This window comes from Periophthalmus magnuspinnatus, chromosome 15, assembly GCF_009829125.3.
Source record: "Periophthalmus magnuspinnatus isolate fPerMag1 chromosome 15, fPerMag1.2.pri, whole genome shotgun sequence".
Taxonomy (NCBI): domain Eukaryota; kingdom Metazoa; phylum Chordata; class Actinopteri; order Gobiiformes; family Gobiidae; genus Periophthalmus; species Periophthalmus magnuspinnatus.
The window spans coordinates 10,241,188-10,261,469 of NC_047140.1; the positions used below are offsets into that span (position 1 = coordinate 10,241,188).

General features: G+C 43.3%; 1 protein-coding gene across 3 annotated transcripts in view; it reads right to left on the reverse strand.

Annotated features, from left to right (window-relative positions):
- Positions 1-265: 265 nt before the first annotated feature.
- The window catches only part of ltbp1 (latent transforming growth factor beta binding protein 1), a 64,607-nt gene continuing 44,590 nt past the window's right edge, over positions 266-20,282 (reverse strand). For 2 of the 3 annotated variants that reach the window (XM_055227420.1, XM_033980153.2), the window contains 15 exons: positions 18,376-18,501; positions 16,323-16,442; positions 15,924-16,046; positions 15,450-15,581; positions 14,736-14,864; positions 11,062-11,190; positions 10,555-10,692; positions 9,467-9,628; positions 8,946-9,035; positions 8,699-8,827; positions 6,162-6,302; positions 5,675-5,851; positions 5,240-5,389; positions 3,408-3,557; positions 266-2,997 (listed from right to left, as the gene is read on the reverse strand). In XM_055227420.1, the coding sequence (XP_055083395.1) occupies positions 2,726-2,997; positions 3,408-3,557; positions 5,240-5,389; positions 5,675-5,851; positions 6,162-6,302; positions 8,699-8,827; positions 8,946-9,035; positions 9,467-9,628; positions 10,555-10,692; positions 11,062-11,190; positions 14,736-14,864; positions 15,450-15,581; positions 15,924-16,046; positions 16,323-16,442; positions 18,376-18,501 (2,168 nt within the window). In that variant the 3' untranslated portion in view covers positions 266-2,725. The remainder of the gene's footprint in view (positions 2,998-3,407; positions 3,558-5,239; positions 5,390-5,674; positions 5,852-6,161; positions 6,303-8,698; positions 8,828-8,945; positions 9,036-9,466; positions 9,629-10,554; positions 10,693-11,061; positions 11,191-14,735; positions 14,865-15,449; positions 15,582-15,923; positions 16,047-16,322; positions 16,443-18,375; positions 18,502-20,282) is intronic. The other variant, XM_055227419.1, reaches the window with a different exon arrangement.

The window sequence follows — 20,282 nt, forward strand, 5'->3', positions numbered from 1 at the left end:
CGCTCTGGACATCCCTGCTTGGCTTGCCCTGGTCTCGTCCTGATCCTGTACTCGTTCCGGTCCTGGTTTTCCCGTCCCTGCTCCGCACTACTCCCGTCTGGTCTGCCTCCCGCTCCCTGTGTGTGTGTTAAATGAACTATTAAAAACTGAATTTCACCATTTTTGTAAATAAACACTGTAAATCTGCCGAGTCTGCACTCGCCGTTACGACACACACATCAGGTCTGTACCAGGTCACACACAAAGACACACATTTGTATTTTATAGTTTATATATTTATTATGATCCATGTACAGTGTAATAGAAAAGTATTTTATTTTTGTACAAATCAAACTGGACCTTGGCTTCGGTCCGGACTCCACCGCGTCCCGGAGCAGCGACAGGAAGCAACAAACTTCAAAATAAAAGACTTTAAAGCTTTGTATTTTGAAAGTGATTTTTTTAAAAGAATGCAGCTAGTAAGTACTGAATAAAGAAAAGCTTCTTTAGATAGTGTGAGACTGAACCTTGTTCTAATGTGGTGAAATGTCCAACAGTGGGACTTTAAACCTGTTCTAATGTAGTGACCTCCTAAGACACATCCTGGAGTTGTGTTTTGTTTCATTCACACATGTTTGAGTAATCCTGTCTCCCTCTGCACAGCTCACAACACTCTGTTCCACCTTGTGACATCATCAGGTGGTGATCCAGAAGCGCCCCTCTCAGTCCATTCACCTTCATCGGATAAATTTGAATGTTTTCAACAAAAACATATGTCAGCTTTGAATCTAGCAGCTATTGTTTTTAGCGTCATTTGAACTAGTGAAAGTCTAATGCAAATATGTCCAAAAGACATAAATTCTAAAAGTCAAATACAAGAATAAGTGACTGGTTTAGTGTTTGGAAAATTTGTGCTTTTATTTTGAAGTTTTAAAAATGGCCAGCTTTGGGTTGGATCACATTTACTTAATACTCTTATTTTCAAGGCAGATTGCAAATTGGCTTCAAAAGTAGTATGAAGAAGCAGTTTTATTTTGAAGGATCACTGCTAATATCCCCTAAAACAACTTTGTGCCAAAACGTAAATAATAAGAAGCAGCTTTTATTTTGAAGGCAGAGGGACGCGGGCGGACAGGAAGTGGACGTTGTAGCTTTGGCTCATTTAAATATCCACAAACGAAGAATCTCCCGAAGCGCCCGGGTTTTGTCCAAAAGGCTAAAATCTGATCCAAAATTATCAAAAAAATACATTTCAGTTTGTACAGAACGGCCCCGAGGCGTTCAGCAGTCCAACAGTGCAGGAAATACAAAATACATCAAAAATATGTGGAAATAAATGGGTTTGAGGTTCACACTTTGACAGAAACGATCAAGACCTTTTTAGCTTATACAAAATGAGATAATTATGTGCATAGCAGTGAGAGTATATGGTCACTTATGGACTACTATTTTGCATATAAATGTCTATTAACTATTTATTGAATTCAAGCTTTTATTTTGAAGGCACTGTGCAGAGGATACAAGTCTGACAATTTCTTTCAGCTTTTATTTTGAAGGGAAGGCACTTTGAGTGTCGTGGTTGGTTTAAGTAAGAGAAGAGCTTTTATTTTGAAAGCTCTATTCTCTATAAGATTAAATGTTTATATTTATATGGTCACTTGTGGATAGATTATATTTTGTACTATTTGTACATAAAAGTCTTGCACATGTGTCAAATCTTGGATTGGATGGTGGTGGACAGTGGTGTTTGGTTCAGGCCCAAGAGGGAGTGGGGACCAGACTGATGTCCCTCTATATAAAAAATACAGAGATATATCGGTCTCGATTGCTAGGTTAAAGACAAATCTAAGATTTTATTTTGAAGACGGAGTAAAAAATGAACCCAGTTTGACAAAGACTTGGTTTGGATTATGAAATAAATGAGCTTTTATTTCAGATGCTACTACTTGGAGATACTCAAAGTATTCAAACTCAAGGGCGGTGCCAGACATTTTTGGTTGAAGGAGCTATGGAGGTGCCAAGATCTTCAATGGTTCAAATGTAGGCATCTCCTGTAGTGATTTTTTATTGTAGTCTCATTTTTAGTCAAGAAAAATTGAAAGTGGGGCAAAAATCTTTGGGGGCCATTCGAGGTGAGGCTAAGCCCCCCTCCAGTCCCCCCTGGTGCCGCCCCTGCTACCAAAATTAAAACTACAAAATGGAGATGATGAACATTGGTTTCAAAATTGGCAAGATAAGTTATATAGACTGAAACACTGTTTAGGTAAGGTTTAATGTATTGTGTCCTCTGCATTTAACTCATCCATCTGTGTCTTTGGGTTAAACCTGCATTTGACCCATATTTCATTGTCACTGGGTTAAACCTGTCATGAGCAGTGGACCAGATCTGAGTCAGGATCCAGGTCAGTATAAAAGACATATATTTTTTTATTTTTGAATTTGCCACCAATCCAGACAAAAGAAGGTTTCAAACTAGATGTAGAAAGTCCCCATGTGGCCTGACCATAAGCTAACCACTCTGCCACTCTGCCTTTATACCACCCATTAAAAGCAAATATTTCTCTCAAGTTATTTTTCGCCGTCATTTCCTCAAAGTGTGAACCCCAGACTTCAGTCCTGTTCTGTAGTGTCCAGTGGCGCCCCCTACAGGACGAGTCTGCTGCAGTCCTCTGTGGTAGCACCCTTGTGTGGCCAGGCGCTCGTACATGCTCTGTCTGTGTGTGATCCAGAGCTCCCTCTCCTGGCCTCAGTGTGCGGCTGCTCTGTGCCTGTGCCTGGCCCTCCTTTGCTCTTGTCTGCTCTGGTCCTGTCTGCTCTGGTCCTGTCGGTTCTGCTCCTTTCGGTCCTGCTCCTGCCTGCCCGGCCCCTCTTGTGCCCCTTCGTGGACACAGTAGTTGGCCCTGGCAGACATTTTGAAGCCCGGCAAACACTCGCAGCGGTACGAGCCTATGGTGTTGATGCATTTGGAGTTTTTGCACAGGGACATGCGACGGTTCAACTCCGAGCACTCGTCCACGTCTGAAACAAGAAATATTACACCTGGTTCAGTCCTAGTTCAGTCCAAGTCTATTCCTGGTCTAGTCCCGGTCTGCTATTGGTTTAGTCTTGATTTAGTCCTGGTTTAGTCTTGGTTTAGTCATGGTCTAGTCCTGGTCTAGTCTTAATTTAGTCATGGTCTACTCTTGGTTTAGTCCTCATTTAGTCCTGGTTTTGTCCTGGTTTATTCCTGGTTCAGTTCTGGGTTAGTCCTGGTTCAGTCCTGCTCAAGTCCTGTTTTAGTCTTGGTCTTTTCCTGGTTTAGTCCCTGGTTTAGTCCCTGGTTTAGTCCCTGGTTTAGTCCCTGGTTTAGTCCCTGGTTTAGTCCCTGGTTTAGTCCCTGGTTTAATCCCTGGTTCAGTCCTGGTCTTGTCGTGGTTTAGTCCTCGTACCAACACAGGCCATGCGGGACAGGTCCAGACTGAATCCGTCGAAACAGTCGCAGGTGAATCCCTCCTGAACTCGAACGCAACGTCCATTTTCACAACCGTTTAAAACTCCACATTCCTCTGACTGAAGGCCCTCAAACGCATCAGAGGAGGCTGCAAAATACAACACAGAAACAGGCCACGAACGCATCAGAGGTTAGGAAATATGAATTATTAATATAATATTACAATTTCAAATTAAACTGAAAGAAATATTTCCACATTTTCAATACTTAACTATACGTGTTTATAATGTTTATGAAGGCGCAATAAGTTACTTACATTCGTAATTTTCAATTTATTTACAAAAAAGTAACTTAAAAATAACTAACTATTTTATCTCTCCTGACCACCAGAGGGCGGTGATGAAAGGTTCTGGTTGGGTACATCATGTCAATGAAAGGAAAGTGATCTTATGGTTTTGACAGTCGACCTTTAAAGATGTAATTCTGGAGACAGTGCTTGGAAAAACAGTTCTTATAGAGTTCTTACACTGGGTCGTATTAGGTTTTAAAGTCCAATATTTCTATGGATGTGCAAGTAGATCTGGTTCAGTGGTCAGCTGGAGTGAGGTGGGTTTGGTGGTCTGATGGAGTGAGGTGGGTTCGGTGGTGTGATGAGTGAGGTGGGTTTGGTGGTGTGATAGAGTGAGGTGGGTTCAGTGGTCTGGTGTAGTGAGGTGGGTTTGGTGGTGTGATAGAGTGAGGTGGGTGGCACTGTTAGGAGATGACTGGTCATTCTACATATAAGCACATGTTGATGTTTGTGATGTTCTTCAAGAGTTTTCTGAGATGTTGGAGCAGAAATGTTACGTTGCTTTTGGATCAGAAGTTACAAAATGTGCTGCTCTCCTCTGAACTTTCAGTGTATTTGAAAAATGGATCACACATTTTAAACAGAGCGTGTACTTTTCCAGAGGAACAGCAGAGAGAGGCAGAATAAATTTGGATATGGACAGGAGCAGTATTGTCGTAGCAGTATTCGTAGAATTCTACCCAGCTATCAAGGCTCTGTTTACAAAGGTAGACTTGATTAACCCTGCAGGAGAATGTGTTTGAGCTGAAAAGAAACCCACAAGAAACACGCAGAACATATAAACTCCACACAAAAACAGAAGAGCCATCCACTCTGCCACCATTCTGACCACTTACCTCTTTCCGAAGTTTTCATAGATATCAAAGCATTTTACAAAGAATTTTACTTCTATGGTGTATTAAAGAGGGTGTAATTTATTTCTGTTGGGTGTTAACTGCTAACACATAACATATTTAAATCACCATGTTATCTTCTATGGTTTCGAAAATGCTATATTCAGCCCAAACAATATATCACTTTCATTTTTTATGCCCTGAATCTCTCCTCTCTTTGCTTCGCTAAGTCACTCCACCTTCAGAGCATTAGAGTCTCACCCCACTAAAGAAACTACTGCACATCACATCATGTTTGTCAAGTTGCTGTGTACAGTTTTGTTTCATATTTTTGTACATTTATGGAGAATTGTTGTGGGGGAGCATGATGTAGGCTTGTGGGCGAAGCCTTGCAGAAAATCTTAAGGAGGGCTTGAGTAGGGCCCAGGAGAGATGGCTAAAATACTCAAACATGCATGGATGACATCTCAAACCTCTTGACACTTGTTTTTTGATGGGGGAAACAGCATTAAAACATGAGAGAAAGCTTAAAAATCGATTTTGCATAATACCCCTTAAATCTCCCTCTTTAACCCCCTCTTTACAATTCAAGTCATATTCTTTGGCTGAATGTGTATGTGTGAAGACGCATTTGTGCGTGGCACTCACGTTGTTCATAGTCATAGTAGACTGAGGCCCGTTCTGGGACTTCATAGGTCTCAACTGGAGCCGCCACCAAAGCATCGCGCCCATAAGGTCTTCCCCCACCTGCCCCGGGACGACCTCCGAACGGCAGGTTACACATCTGAGCGTAGTCCTCTGAAATACAGGAACAGGACTGTAAAAACACAGAGGAGCAAAGCCAGAGGAGCAGAGCCAGGTTAGGAGCAGAGCCAGAGGAGGAGCGGAGCCAGAGGAGGAGCGGAGCCAGAGGAGGAGCGGAGCCAGAGGAGGAGCGGAGCCAGAGGTGGAGCGGAGCCAGAGGAGGAGCGGAGCCAGAGGAGGAGCAGAGCCAGAGAAGCAGACTCAGAGAAACAGAGCCAGAGGAGTAGAACCACAAGAGAAGAGCCACAGGAGCAGATAGGAGCAGACAGTAGCACTCACCTGTGTCACGGGGCGGGCACAGGGCACACTCCATTCCCCAGGCCTCCCCGTAGAGGCAGCAGCACTCAGTGTAGGTGGTCTTCCTCTCAGGGCCCAGAGGCTGAGTACAGGTTAGGCTCTCGGTCACCACCTGCCAACACAGGCCCTGGAAGTCCTGCCCCTCCTCTGAGTGCACCTCTGTGGAGACAAACACTGAACCAGGACTGAACCAGGACTAAACCTAAACACAACACACATCCTGGAAGTCCTGCACCTCCTTTGAGTGACGCTCATGTTCAGAATGTATAAAGTGAGGAAGAAATAGCTTTGGAGAACTGCAAACTGTTTACCGGTAGTTGGGTGCAGTAGTAGTAGTCATAGTAGTCATAGTACCTGCAGAATCAGCCAGTAGTACACATGTACTCTGCGTCTGTTCCCAGATTATGGGGTGTAGTAGTAGTAGTAGTAGTAGTAGTAGTAGTAGTAGTAGTAGTAGTAGTAGTAGTACCTGTAGTATCTGACAATAGTACACATGTGTTCTGTGTCTGATCCCACACTAGGGGGTGGGTGCAAAAACACATGAAGGATCCGTCTGTGTTCATACACTGTCCTCCAGAGCAGACCGACTCATCCAGACACTCGTTTATATCTGAGGGACAACAGGTAAACAAATAAACAAAAACAAATACAAACATAAACACACAGGCAAACAAATAAACAAACACACAGGTAAACATATAAGACTCTCTAAAAGCTTTACATTCTATGGAGTTCAACAGTGAGGCTCTGGTTCTGAAAGTACATTTTCCATTCATTTTTTCAGGCTTTTTGAAAAATTCAAATATTAAGAGTTCAAAGGTTAACCAGCTACACGCTAATCAGCTTCGTGCTAACCAGCTACATGCTAACTAATATCCATAACCCGGATAGCCCTGAGCTTTCAAACTTTTATGGGAAAAATGAATGAGAAATGAACTTCCAGTACCAGGGGTGGGCGATCACTGTTGAGCTTTAATGCAACCATGGCAACCCATTTTTAAACAGTGTTTTCTTATTCACCTGAGCTGCTGCTGCCAGGTCTAAAAACAGACTTTTGACAAGGTCTTGGCAAATTGGAATTTTAATGTGTTAATGTGGCTAGACCTCAATATTTGCTGTGATTCCATCAGATGATTATGAAATGAACTCTCTCTCCAGGGAAATACAGCAGCAGTTAGCTTTGATTGACATGGAACGCTAAGCCCTGCCCCTGGACGACTTGCAGAGTCTTCAGGGAGTCTCATAACCATATAGTAATGTTCTACTGGATCAAATATGTAAATAATGTAGTAATAATCTATCATAACATAGGATTAGTGGTGTGTATATCTCACTAACTGTCGCTCACCACTAAGGTTAGCTTAGCCTAGCTTCTTACCACCACTTTCCTCGTACAATGTCTGTCAGTTATAGCCATAGATTCTTGCTTATTAGCTTGTTAGCTTTAAATGAGAACAATCACTTTTTAACGCGAGATGTGTCGTTGCTAAAAAGAAAGAGGAAATTGTAAACATTGTTTTCAGTCAGCTGATGGAAGTGACATCACAAAACAGCTCTATGTAAACAAACAGGTAAACAAAACACACAACAACAACAACAACAAATACATAAACAGCACATCCATGTGTTTATACTGAGATACTACTTGGATCAAAGGGAAGACTGGTGCTTTACAACAAATATAAAGAGCTTTATTTTTTCTCTGCCCATAAAAGCAAACTCAAAACAGATTTTTTATGTAACATTTGGCATTTGGACATCAGCACATCCCAAACTGTACAGAGCCTTGGAGGTCAGAAAAGTCCACACAGAGGAGTGATAATGGATTTATACAGAGCCTTTAAAGACACAAAGGCTTTTACATTCTACATTCACTCCACACTCTGTTATGGTAAGAGACTAATGTAGTTCAAACCACCAACACTCACACAAGTGTCTTGCATAAGGACACAAAAAACTGTTTGCACTCCTGTGGCACCCGGTATCCTCAGCGGTCTTCCATCCAAATACTGACCAGTCTAAATCAGGTCTAACCTAGGACTAAACCAGTTCTAACCAAGGTCTAACCTAGATCTAACCCAGGTCTAACCCAGGTCTAACCCAGGTCTAACCCAGGTCTAACCCAGGTCTAACCCAGGTCTAACCCACGTCTAACCCACGTCTAACCCAGGTCAAAACCAGGGCTAAACCAGGGCTAAACCAGGGCTAAACCAGGTCTAAACCAGGTCAAAACCAGGTCAAACCCAGGTCTAAACCAGGTCTAAACCAGGTCCAACCCAAGACTAACATAGCTCTAACCCAGGTCTAACCAAGTCTAACCAGGGTCTAACACAGGTCTAAACCAGGTCTAAGTCAGGACTAAACCAGTTCTAACCCAGGTCTAAAGCAGGTTAAGCATCATAATGAAAATCCATATATGCTCAATATAAGACTACAGAGCCCTGGCTTCATTCAAACCAGTGTCACGTTAAACCTGGAGTCTCCAACCTGCTTTATGTTTACAGACGTCTATGTACGCCTCATCTAATAATATAGCTGCTACCTTTATATTACACTTTTGTTCTGTAGAAGTAGCTCACCGGAGGCAGAATGGTGGAGACCACTGCATTAAACGCACCACGCCCATACTAAGATGGCTGCTTTGCTGACACGTTTGGCACTCTGCTGCATTTCTCACATTTTCTCCAAAACAAAAACATATGAACTCTGCTCCCAGACTCAGGTTTACACTCGCTTCTGTTTAGAGGACTAAACCAGGACTAAACTAGGACTACACCAAGAATAAACTAGAAATAAACCAAGACTGAACCAGGAATAAAGCAAGACTGAATCAGATATAAACCAAGACTAAACCAGGATTAAACAAAGACTAAAATAGGACTATACCAAGAATAAACCAGGACTAAACCAGGACTAAACCAGGATTAAACAAAGACTAAAATAGGACTATACCAAGAATAAACCAGGACTAAACCAGGACTAAACCAGGACTAAACCAGGACTGACCTCTGCACTCAAGCCGACTGGCGTCATAGTCCTGTCCAGTTTTACAGTAGCACTCGAAGCTTCCCTCTGTGTTTTGACAGAAGCCTCCTTTACAAATCTCTTGTCCAAAGAGCACACACTCATCTGCATCTGAAACAGAGGAGCCGAGGAAAGGGTCAAAGGAGGAGAGGGTCAGAGAAGCAGAGGGGAAGGTCAGATGGAGCAGAGGACGCAGAGGAGAAGCAGATGGTGCAGAGGATGGTTTTACCTCTATAAATTGTTCTGGTCTGGACTCCATACAAAGAGTCTCCAACTGGGATAAAGCCTCTGCCTGAAGGACACATCTGCTCAAAGTGATCTGAAAACAAAAGTGAACATTTTAGTTAAAATTAAAAAAACTGAATTTCTAATGTCATAGTTTGATAGATGAAGGGTGTGGCCTCTATAACTGTATTTAACTCTATATAACTATATAACGCTATATAAAACTCTATTTAACTCTATTTAACTCTATGGGAGATTCAGTGTTTTTCAAGAAATCTCCAAACTTCTGCTCCACAAATGTTGAACCTTCTCATTATTAGTTTGGGATCAGCTCCACAAACTCGTCATATTAATCTTTTGTCTTAAAGTCTGAAGATGTTGGAATAATCATTTGACTTTTGTTTACTTAAACTGACTTTGTGCCAGTTTTTGTGTGGATATAATCTGCAATCTGACAGTTACATTAAATTATCTAGTACTTTTTTACTCCCCCTCTTCACCTGTCTTCTCTCCACTCTGTCTCACCTGTTCCATTAACAGGACACGGATGCACCTCACAGTTGTCACCCCACCCTGCTCCCACCGTACAGCAGCACTCCTGGAGGGTGACTGAGGAGGTCAGGACAGATTCACACAGATTTTCATCGTTCAGACGGAAGTAGCACTCTTTATGCTCCACCGACGACACTGGAACAACAGAACAACATAGAATAACATGAAACAACATGGTCTTAAAAAGGTGAAAAACAGAACTAGTTCATTTTTACAGTTTGCAGTAGTCCAAAGCTATTCCCCACTTCACTTATGCATTCTGAACATTCTAATTACTCACAACATAGAGCGTATAATATAAGAGTTTATAAGCACTTTTAACAAGGTGGGATATTATGACCAATGGAACAACATTTCCATGGAAACAAACAAGAATCAGGTTTGTGGAGATGTAAGCCCGCTCACAGTAAGGATGTGTTTCTACGTTTTTCAGAGCAATAAAAACACCCATAATAAAAAGAAAGCCACAAAACTATTGTTTACTCTAATCCGATTGGTTTCCAACCAAATGTTAACTTTTGTAAACAACATTTTGGAGGTCTGAATCAGAACTAAACCAAGTCTAAACAAGAACTTTACCAGGACTACCCCTGGTCTCTGGTCTGGACCTGGTTCTGGTCTGGTCTCTGGTGTTGGTCTAGTCTCTGGTCTGGTCTCTAGTCTTGACCTGGTTCTGGTCTGGTCTCTGGTCTGGTCTCTGGTCTTGACCTGGTTCTGGTCTGGTCTCTAGTCTTGGCCTGGTTCTGGTTTGGGCTAACCTCATGAGTTTATATAGTGACGTTTACTCTGAGTGAGTCTGGGCTCAAATAATGAATCTTCTGTTTATAATCTACGATCTTGAGCCATGAGCTCATTTAAAAGTTATTCCCCACACTTCTTCTCACTACTCATGTAAATGTGCTTGAAGTGTGTTGCTCAGGGACACAACAGTAGTATATGTAGTAAAGGTGTGCTAAAGGTGTACTACATGTGTGTTCAGGTGTAGTACAGGCGTAGTACACATGTAGTACAGGTGTGGAACAGGTGTGGAACAGGTGTGGAACAGGTGTATATATAGTTACCTGTAGGTATGGGCTGACACTTTGCCAAAATGACATTGTGCTCGTATCCCGCAGGACACACACAGATGAAGGAGCCGTCCACATTCACACACTGAGCCTCTCCACACACAGAGCTCAGCAGCTCACACTCGTTCACATCTGAAACCAAAGAATCACAAAAAGTTTATACTTAGAAACAGAAAACACACAGATACTGTACATACAGAGATACATACATGTACTGTACATACACAGATACACACCTATGTACTGTGAGGTGTGAGTCGGGTTTAGGGACATTGTGGAAACAGGCGTGTGCAGAGAACATGAGGCTTTCTGTATGTGCTGGTACCTGTGGTCCTGGTGCCAATGTTCCCTCATCTATTCATGAGTTTCAGTGTACTTTTACCATTCAGAAAATACTCTGGTTCATATATATGTATATATATATATATATATATATATATATATATATATATATATATATATATATATATATAGATCGATAGATAGAGTTGTGTTTCTTACCAGTGCAGCTGTGTCCTTGTGCCCCCTCCTGGTAGCCCTGGTCACACAGGCACCTGAAGGTGCCCAGTCTGTTCTCACAGTAGCCGTGAGGGCCACAGCGGGTGTCATTCAGACCGCACTCATCTATATCTAAGAGAACAAGAGAAATTTAAATGAGGTTAAAAACAGTAACTGTCATAGCAGAGAGACACTCTCCATGTATCTATGTCTATGCTAAACAGACAGGTTTCAAGTCTCTGTCCCAGATTTTTACCGTCTTAAAGCTCCTGAAGCTCATCAAGACTAGCAGTTATAGAATAGAATAGAATAGAATAGATCTTTATTGTCATTGCAACATGCCACATGTACAACGAAAATTTAAAAGTGTCGAGCAGTTTAAGGTGCTTAGGAAACAAAACCCCCTCACACATACATCATACATACATCCCACCCATTTCACAATCACATACAAATAATAAATATATAAAAAATATACATATATTTAGTAAGCGCGGGAATGTTTATTTAGTATAGTTATGATTGTAGAATAAAAACTATTCTTCAGCCTATTTGTCCTTGCTCTGATTGCTCTATATCTCCGACCCGATGGTAATAGTTCAAACAGAGAGTGTCCGGGGTGTGAGGTGTCCCCGAGAATGTGTTGGCCCTTTTTAAGACAGTGGAAAGTGTGTAAGTCAGCCATTGTCCTGAGAGGGCAGCCAATAGTCTTCTGAGCTGCATTTATGACCCTCTGGACAGCTTTCCTCTGAGCCGCCGTGCAGCTGGTAAACCACACGCCGATGCAAAAGGTCAAAATACTCTCTATGCAGCAGCGGTAGAAAGACAACATAAGTCTCTGTGTAATGTTATTTTTCCTCAGCACCCTGAGGGAAAAGAGTCTCTGCTGGGCCTTCTTCAGGAGCTCAGAGGTGTTTTTCCTCCAGGCCAGGCCTTCCTCGATCTGGACTCCCAGAAACCTGAAATCAGTGACCCTCTCCACCCAGTCCCCACTGATGGAGAGTGGAGAAATGTCAGTTTTCTTCCTCCTGTAGTCTATAATCAGCTCCTTTGTTTTTTTGGTGTTAAGGAGCAGGTTATTCTCCTTACACCACCCCAACAGTCGCTGCACCTCATCCCTGTATGCTGATTCATCCCCCCCGGTGATGAGTCCCACCACTGTGGTGTCACCCGCATACTTCACAAAGGTGTTACTGTCATGGGCAGGGACACAGTCATACGTATATAGGGTATAGAGCAGAGGACTCAGCACACAGCCCTGTGGGGTTCCAGTGCTGAGACTGAGGGCCCTAGATGTATGTTGGCCTATTTTGACCCTCTGGCTGCGGTCTGTCAGGAAGCTGTTTATCCACATGCAGATGGAGTGTGGGAACCCCAAAAACTCCAATTTCTCTCCCAGTTTATAAGGAAGGATGGTGTTAAAGGCCGAGGTGAAATCCACAAAGAGCAAACGGGCGTAACTCCCCCCCTGCTCCAAGTGGGACAGTGCGGCATGCAGAGCTATGGCCACAGCATCCTCAGTGGATCTATTTTCCCTGAAAGCAAACTGGTGGGGGTCAAAACTTGGTGGCAAAAATGATGTTATATAGCCCCATATGAGTTTTTCAAAACACTTCATCACCACTGGTGTGAGTGCAACAGGTCGGTAGTCACTCAAGCTGGAGATGTGGGGTTTCTTTGGAATGGGGACTATAGTGGAAGATTTCAGACATGATGGTACAGTGGACAGGGCCAGGGACTGGTTGAAAATCTTGGTAAAAATTCCAGCCAGCTGATCCGCACACTCTTTCAGTACCCGCCCAGGGATACCGTCAGGTCCAGCAGCCTTCCTCGGGTTGATGGACTTCAGCGTGCGCCTGACCTCACCCTCCTCAAAAGTAAGAGTTGGGATACTGTGTGCCGGGGGTCGTTGCCTGGCTGTCTCTGGTGGCTCCACTTCAAAGCGTGCAAAGAAGATGTTGAGCTCCTCTGCTAGCATGGCATCACCATCGGGGGACCATTATAGGGGCCAATTTGGAGCCAAATTCCATATAAAGACTACGAGTATCATAGCAACCAAAGAGCCAATTCAGAGCCAGGCTGTTGAAGATAACGTCCCTCCTCAGCCACACCACTGTTTTAATAGGGAGCGGGCACTTAACAACGCTGTCAATCAAACCTGTTGCTAACACTAGCGGGTGCGATCTCAGGGAAAGAAGGTGCCTGATTTGTCTGTTATTAATATTCATATCTCAATTCACAGACACAATAGCAAAATATAAACCCCAGGTGCATGTAGAGTGGGTTAATACAAACATTTTAAAACCAAAATGACGAGTCTGACAGCAGCATTTACAGAGAGAGCCACAGACGTTAAATAGAAAGTAAATTGGAGCCAGAGTTGATGGAGCTGGAAGCTGCCCATAATCACTTCCCATTTGGAACGCGGCGGCTAGCAGATTAGCTATGTGCATTTATACATACAGTCTATGGGTCCAAAGTTATTCCTCACTTGCCTTATGTATTTTGAGCATTGTAATTATTCACCTCGATGAGAAGAGAGTGGAGTTTTGCCACGGTAAAGCTAACAATAACAAGCTAACACACATTTCCAGATTCTCGGACAAGAAAAGCTTTATAATTAGATGCATCATACAGTGGACTTGTTTAGAGCTGCTTTTACAATATATCTGTACTGGGATTAAAAATCAGGTACCAGCCCTTTAAGACGATCTATAACAGAACCGTACAGAGACACAGATGTGTTGCAGCTGCTTCTCTCCGACTATTTATGAATCTAAATCCTCACAGTCTGGAACGGATCACACACTTCCCGTTTCTCCTCTTCTGTTTGGATGGATGGGCATCTGATGTAAACCAGTTATGATCCAGGAGGACAGAGGAGCATATTGCTTTTGTTTAGCTTTAAGAACAAATATTTGCCCTTCAAACGTGTATTTAAAATCATTCAGCAATTTGGGTTAGTAACTTTTTTCCATCATGCTAACAGAAGCGGTCAGTTATAATGAAGATGATTTAAAGGTGCTATATAATGCACACTTGAAAATGTTTGAGTAAGCCTTTATTATTAGTCTGTCTACATCCCAAAAGCTCATTTTACCTTAGTTCTGTAGAGATTGGCAATTCCAGGAGTGAACTTATCCAAATTATTCTAGTAAAGGTGTAAGGAGCTTAAAAAGACAGTGGAGCACTTCCTGTATCATCACATGACATCACAAGGTGGAACAGTTTTCTGTTTGAGAGGAGGATTCAGCCTAAATCTGCAGGGTTTGTGTGTTAAACATGTGTGAATGAAACAAAGGTGGGGGAGTGGGCTGCATTTGTTTGTTACTTTGTTGTTGTTTACCTTCACAAGTGGGATGCATTTGTTTGTTTGTTGTTGTTGTTGACCTTCACAGGTGGGATGCATTTGTTTGTTTGTTGTTGTTGTTGTCCTTCACAGGTGGGATGCATTTGTTTGTTTGTTGTTGTTGTTGTCCTTCACAGGTGGGATGCATTTGTTTGTTTGTTGTTGTTGTTGTTGTCCTTCACAGGTGGGATGCATTTGTTTGGTTGTTGTTGTTGTTGTTGACCTTCACAGGTGGGGGAATGGGCTGTGTTTGTTTGTTTGTTGTTTAGCTTCATAGGTGGGGGTGGGGTGCATTTGTTTGTTTGTTTCTTTATTTGTTGTTGTTTACCTTCACAGGTGGGTGAGTGGGGGCTGGAGGTGAAGCCACTTTCACAAACACACAGGAAAGAGCCCTCAGTGTTCAGACAGTCACCGTGAGGAGAGCAGAGGTCTGGGTCCTCTGAACACTCATCTATATCTGAAATATATATAAAACATGAGTATTATAAGGAGAGGATACAAGAGAGAAAGGGGGGAGGGGAGAGAAGAGGGAGGGAGACAGATGAAGGGAGAAGAGAGAGGGAGGGAGACAGACTTATGTCCTCTCTCCCCTCTCATCCTCCTCTCTCTCTTCATTCCCCTCATCTGAGTCATCTGTACACTTGTCTATGTCTGAAATGTATATAAATATGAATATTATAAAGAGAGCACATAGAGGGAGGAGAGGAGAGAGGAGGAAGGGGAAATAAATAGAAGTGCGAGAGCGGGAGAGTGAGGAGGAGGGACAGTGTGGGAGAGGGAGGGAGAGAAAAGAGAGGGAGAGAGAGGAGAGAGGGAAAAAAGCATAAGTCTGGGTCCGCTTTACACTCGTCTATGTCTGAAAAAATCCAGCTTTGTCCTCCAGACCTCTGGACTAAACCAGATCTATACAGATCTAAACCATGTCTAAACTAGGATTAACTAACTAAACCAGGGACCAGTCTAACCCTAATCTTTTCCCGGTCTTTTCCCGGTCTAACCCCGGCCTAACCTTGGTCTTTCCCGGGTCTAAACCTGGCCTCACCGGTGCATGTGGTTGCGTTGCTTGAGTCCAGTCCCTCTCTGAAGCCGTTGGGGCAGATACAGGAGTAAGAGCCCATGTTATTCACACAGTCCCCCACAGAGCCACAAGGGGCAGTCTCGCACTCGTCTATGTCTGAAACAACACAACACATCAGATGCCCTCCCATTCTCCTGGATCTCTGTGTGTCAGATGCCCTCCCGTCCTCCTCTATCCCTGTGTGTCAGACGCCCTCCCATCCTCCTGGATCTCTGTGTGTCAGATGCCCTCCCATCCTCCTGGATCTCTGTGTGTCAGATGCCCTCCCGTCCTCCTGTATCCCTGTGTGTTAGATGCCCTTCCGTCCTCCTGGATCTCTGTGTGTCAGATGCCCTCCCATCCTCCTGGATCTCTGTGTGTCAGATGCCCTTGGAGTAAAGAAGCTGCTAGGCCCCTCTTTTTTATAAAGACACATTCTGGATTATTGTGGTGTGGTACCGTCACACTGGCGCCCGGACGACGACTCTCTGAATCCGGGGCCACAGTCGCAGCTGAACGAGCCCTCGGTGTTCATACAGTGCCCCCTCGTGCACACGCTGGGGTCTGCACACTCATCCACGTCTACGAGGAGACAGAAGACAAATGAACAATGTTTACAGCTCAGAGAGGAAAAGCAGAGGATAGGAGGAAAGGAGGAAAGGAGGAGAGAGGAAGAGAGAGGAGGAGCAGATTGGAGGAAAAGGAAAGGAAGAGAGAAAAGAGGAGGAGTGAGGAGTGAGGAGAAGCAGAGGAGAGAGGGGGAGCAGAGGAGAGGAGGAGCAGAGGGGAGGAGAGAGGAGGAGCAGAGTAGCGGAGGACAGTTGAAGAGAGGAGGAGAGCAGCCATAGGCAATCCCACCTTCACAAGCCCCTCCTCGGGCCTCGTATCCTGGGTCACACGAGCCACAGCTGAAGCCTCCTGGAGCGTTGGAGCAGATCCCAGACGCACACACAGTTTGGTTCAAGCACTCGTCGATGTCTGGAACAAAAAATAAAATAAAACATTAAAATAAAACATGCATAATAAAGAACAAGAGCTTTGTAGTTCCTGTGTAAACCCGCTCATGTCTGTGTGCAGTTACATTATGCTAGCACTAAAGTGTGCTAAATGTAGTTTTAATCCAAGCCCCAGGGCCTAAGCATGGCCAACAGTTAAAGTGAACGGGCCGAGCTCAAAGGCACGTCTCTAGATTAGCGGACCTCTTCTCCCACATGAGCACCGCATGAGCGCCGAAAGGAGCACTGTCTTGAGTACCACGTGACCGCTCTGACCAATCAGTGCGAGAGTAGCTAGAGAAGAGCGAACCAGAGCTAACAATTAAAATGCTGATTTTAAGACAACTGAAGGACTTTGGAGATAAAATGTATGACATGAAACTAGAAAAACAAAACAAAAAATTATTTCACTGCAGTACCAATGGACTGGCCACTAGGTGTGCTTTTATAAATAAAAAATGTTATCACTACGGGAGCCCACATGGTCCAAATGCATTCACCACTGCACCTGCTTCATAAAAACACAAAAGGTTTTGTCCAAATTTATAGAGGAAGTGACCGGTATAATGCAGCGGGCTAATCCTACCTAAAATAGGGTTAGATCAGCACAAACAGATATAAACATCTGTGAATGAAATGTTTTTTGTTCACGTCTCATGTGTTTGACGAGTGAAAGCTAAAGCTGTGGCCCTGCAGCTGTTGGGCGTTTTTCAGTTCAAACCAAAGCTGTAAACCAGGTGCATTATGGGTAAAGTGGTTCTTTTACAGAAAAAGTCACAAATACCCACAGCAGCTCTGGCTCTGCGGCTCTGGTCTCTAAAAGTGGAGAATGTAAAAATGTGTTTGTGAAGGAGACATTTGGAATTGTGATTAGGGACACACCGATCCGGCTCCTTCAGGTTCAATACCGATATCGATACTGGCTTTAAGTATATCCCAATTCCCCATATATACTGTCAATACCGGAGTAGAGCACTATGTGACAGAGTTACATGGTAAGGCATTAAACTTGTCTATCTCCATGGAGACAAGAAGGGGGCATCACCAGTATGTTTGTACCATAGACTGTACAAAAAAGTGGACTAAGTGAGTATGACATCACCCAAAGTGTTTGGTTCCAAATGAAGCTCACCGAGCGTAGCAGTTATAGTGGCGAATTTAGAATTCTGACTGCGAGTGTCATAGCAACCAAAGAGGCAATCCGGAGCCGGGCTGTTGAAGGTAACGCCCCTTCCCGCCTGCACTGCTGGTTTAGTAGGGAGCGGACACTTAGCAATGGTGTCAATTTATCATTTGTCTGTTATTAATGTTGATATTTTGATTAATGAACACAACAGTGAAATAAAAGCCCCAGGATCATGTAGAGCGGGTTAATACGTATATTTTAAGACAAAATGATAAACCTGACGGCAGCAGTTACAGAGAGAGGGGAGCCGGATGCTCACTAACGGATCTGTCCAGTTTTCCAGATTTGGCATCAATATGTGAAGCTGGTATAAGTATCGGTGCATCTCTTGTTGTGATTTTAAAGGTCCCATATGACTCTATTCTATGTTATAATGTTGTTTCCTCGTCACAAACAGACCTGGAGTTGTGTTTTGTTTCATTCACACATGTTTAACACACAAACCCTGCATATTTAGACTTACTGAGTTTTTCTTTCAAACAGAAAACACTCTGTTCCACCTTGTGATGTCATGTGGTAAAACAGGAAGTGCTCCACTGTGTTTTTAAACTACTACTACATACACCTTCAGTAGAATCATTTAGATCAATTCAGTCCTGGAACTGCCAATCTCTAATGAACTAAAGATAAAAGGAGCTGTTAACTGAAGGTTTTGCAGAAATATCACTTCTAAGAGTCTGGGAGTGGTATTTTTCAAATTGTCTTGATAAACTTTAGATTCAATTTTTACCGACACAGCGGCTCCCGTCCTCATCCACAGTAAATCCTCTGGGACACTGGCACCAGAAACTGCCCTCTGTGTTTGTACAGCGCCCCCCAGAGCACAGGGAGGGCCTCAGCAGGCACTCGTCCACATCTGAAACATACACAAAGGTTTAGTCCTGGTAAAGACATGATTTGGTCCTAGTTTAGTCCTGGTTTAGTCTTGGTTTAAGACCTAATTTACACCTGATTAGGTCCTAGTGTAGCCCTGGTTTAGTTCTGATTTAGTCTTGGTTTAGTCCTGGTTTAGATCTGGCGTACTCTTGGTTTAGATCTGGCGTACTCTTGGTTTAGATCTGGCGTACTCTTGGTTTAGATCTGGCGTACTCTTGGTTTAGATCTGGCGTACTCTTGGTTTAGATCTGGCGTACTCTTGGTTTAGATCTGGCGTACTCTTGGTTTAGATCTGGCGTACTCTTGGTTTAGATCTGGCGTACTCTTGGTTTAGGTCCAGTCTTCTGCTGTATTTATCCACAACACCACAACATCTGCAGATTCACTAGAGACATGTGACCTGTCCCCATCTCAGGCTAACACTACAGGGATATAAAAGGATGGGAGGGCATCTGACACACAGGGATACAGGACGATGGGAGGGAATCTGACACACAGGGATACAGGAGGATGGGAGGGAATCTGACACACAGGGATACAGGAGGATGGGAGGGCATCTGACACACCACAACATCTGCAGATTAACTCAAGACATTTGACCACCACAAACAAACATGAGTCTCTACAGAAATAGCAGTTTAATCTGCTCCTTCCTCCTTTAATCACATCTACAGCTGCCAGAGCAGAGACTGTGGTCAGACCGGCCTCTGCAGTCTTTACAAATATTCTTAAACAGGGGGTATTTGACTTCTATGGGGTAACAAAAAAGGGGTATTTGACTTCTATGGGGTATTAAAGAGGAGGTAGTTTACATCTATGGGGTATTAAAGAGGAAGTATTTTACGTCGATGGGGTATTTGACTTATATGGGGTATTAAAGAAGGGGTATTTTACTTCTGTCGTGTATGAACAAGAGATGCACGGGTCGGGCTTGTTTCCATCCCGCGGGTCCAGCATTTCTGATAATATATGGCCCGCCCCAGCCCGACCCGCACAGCAGAGTCTATTTATACAACGTCCCCTTACCCGCGGTGCTTACATGCTTACGTAAACTTTATTATCAAACATTATCAAACATAGGCCAATGTAGAGGAATATTAGTTTGTTTTAAAACATTTTATAGGCTATAGTAATAATAGCCTACACCCCAAACCCGTCCCGCAATAAATACATTTTTTTCCAGCCTACCCCAACCAGTGGGATACCCGAATGCCCCGTGGGTCAGAAGTCAACCCCCACATCTCTTGTATGAACTGTAACACATAACCTATTTAGATTACCATGTTACCTTTTTACCTTTACTTTATTGTTTTGAAAATGCTATATGCCCAAAACAACATCTTAACCTGTTTTATTAATTTCACTCTCATTTTTCACTGTGTCCCCTTCCTTTGCTCTTCATGCTTAATCATCTCCCCTTCAAAGCACTATAACAACACAACCCACTAATGAAACTACTGCACATCACATTAGGTTTGTCGAGTTGCTGTGTACAGTTTTGTATCATGTTTTTTTTATATTTATGGAGAATTGTCGTGTGGGAGCATGAGTGACATAGGCTTGTGGGTGGAGCTTTGTACAGAAGGTTTGAAAAGGGCTTGGAAGAGATCACTAGATTACACAAACAGGCATGGATGACATCTAAAACCTCTTCAGAAATGTTTTCGATGAGGGAACAACATTACAACATGATAGAAAGCTCCAAAATGACAATTTTGCAGAATACCACCTCTTTAGAATTTTTTTGGATTCAATAATTGT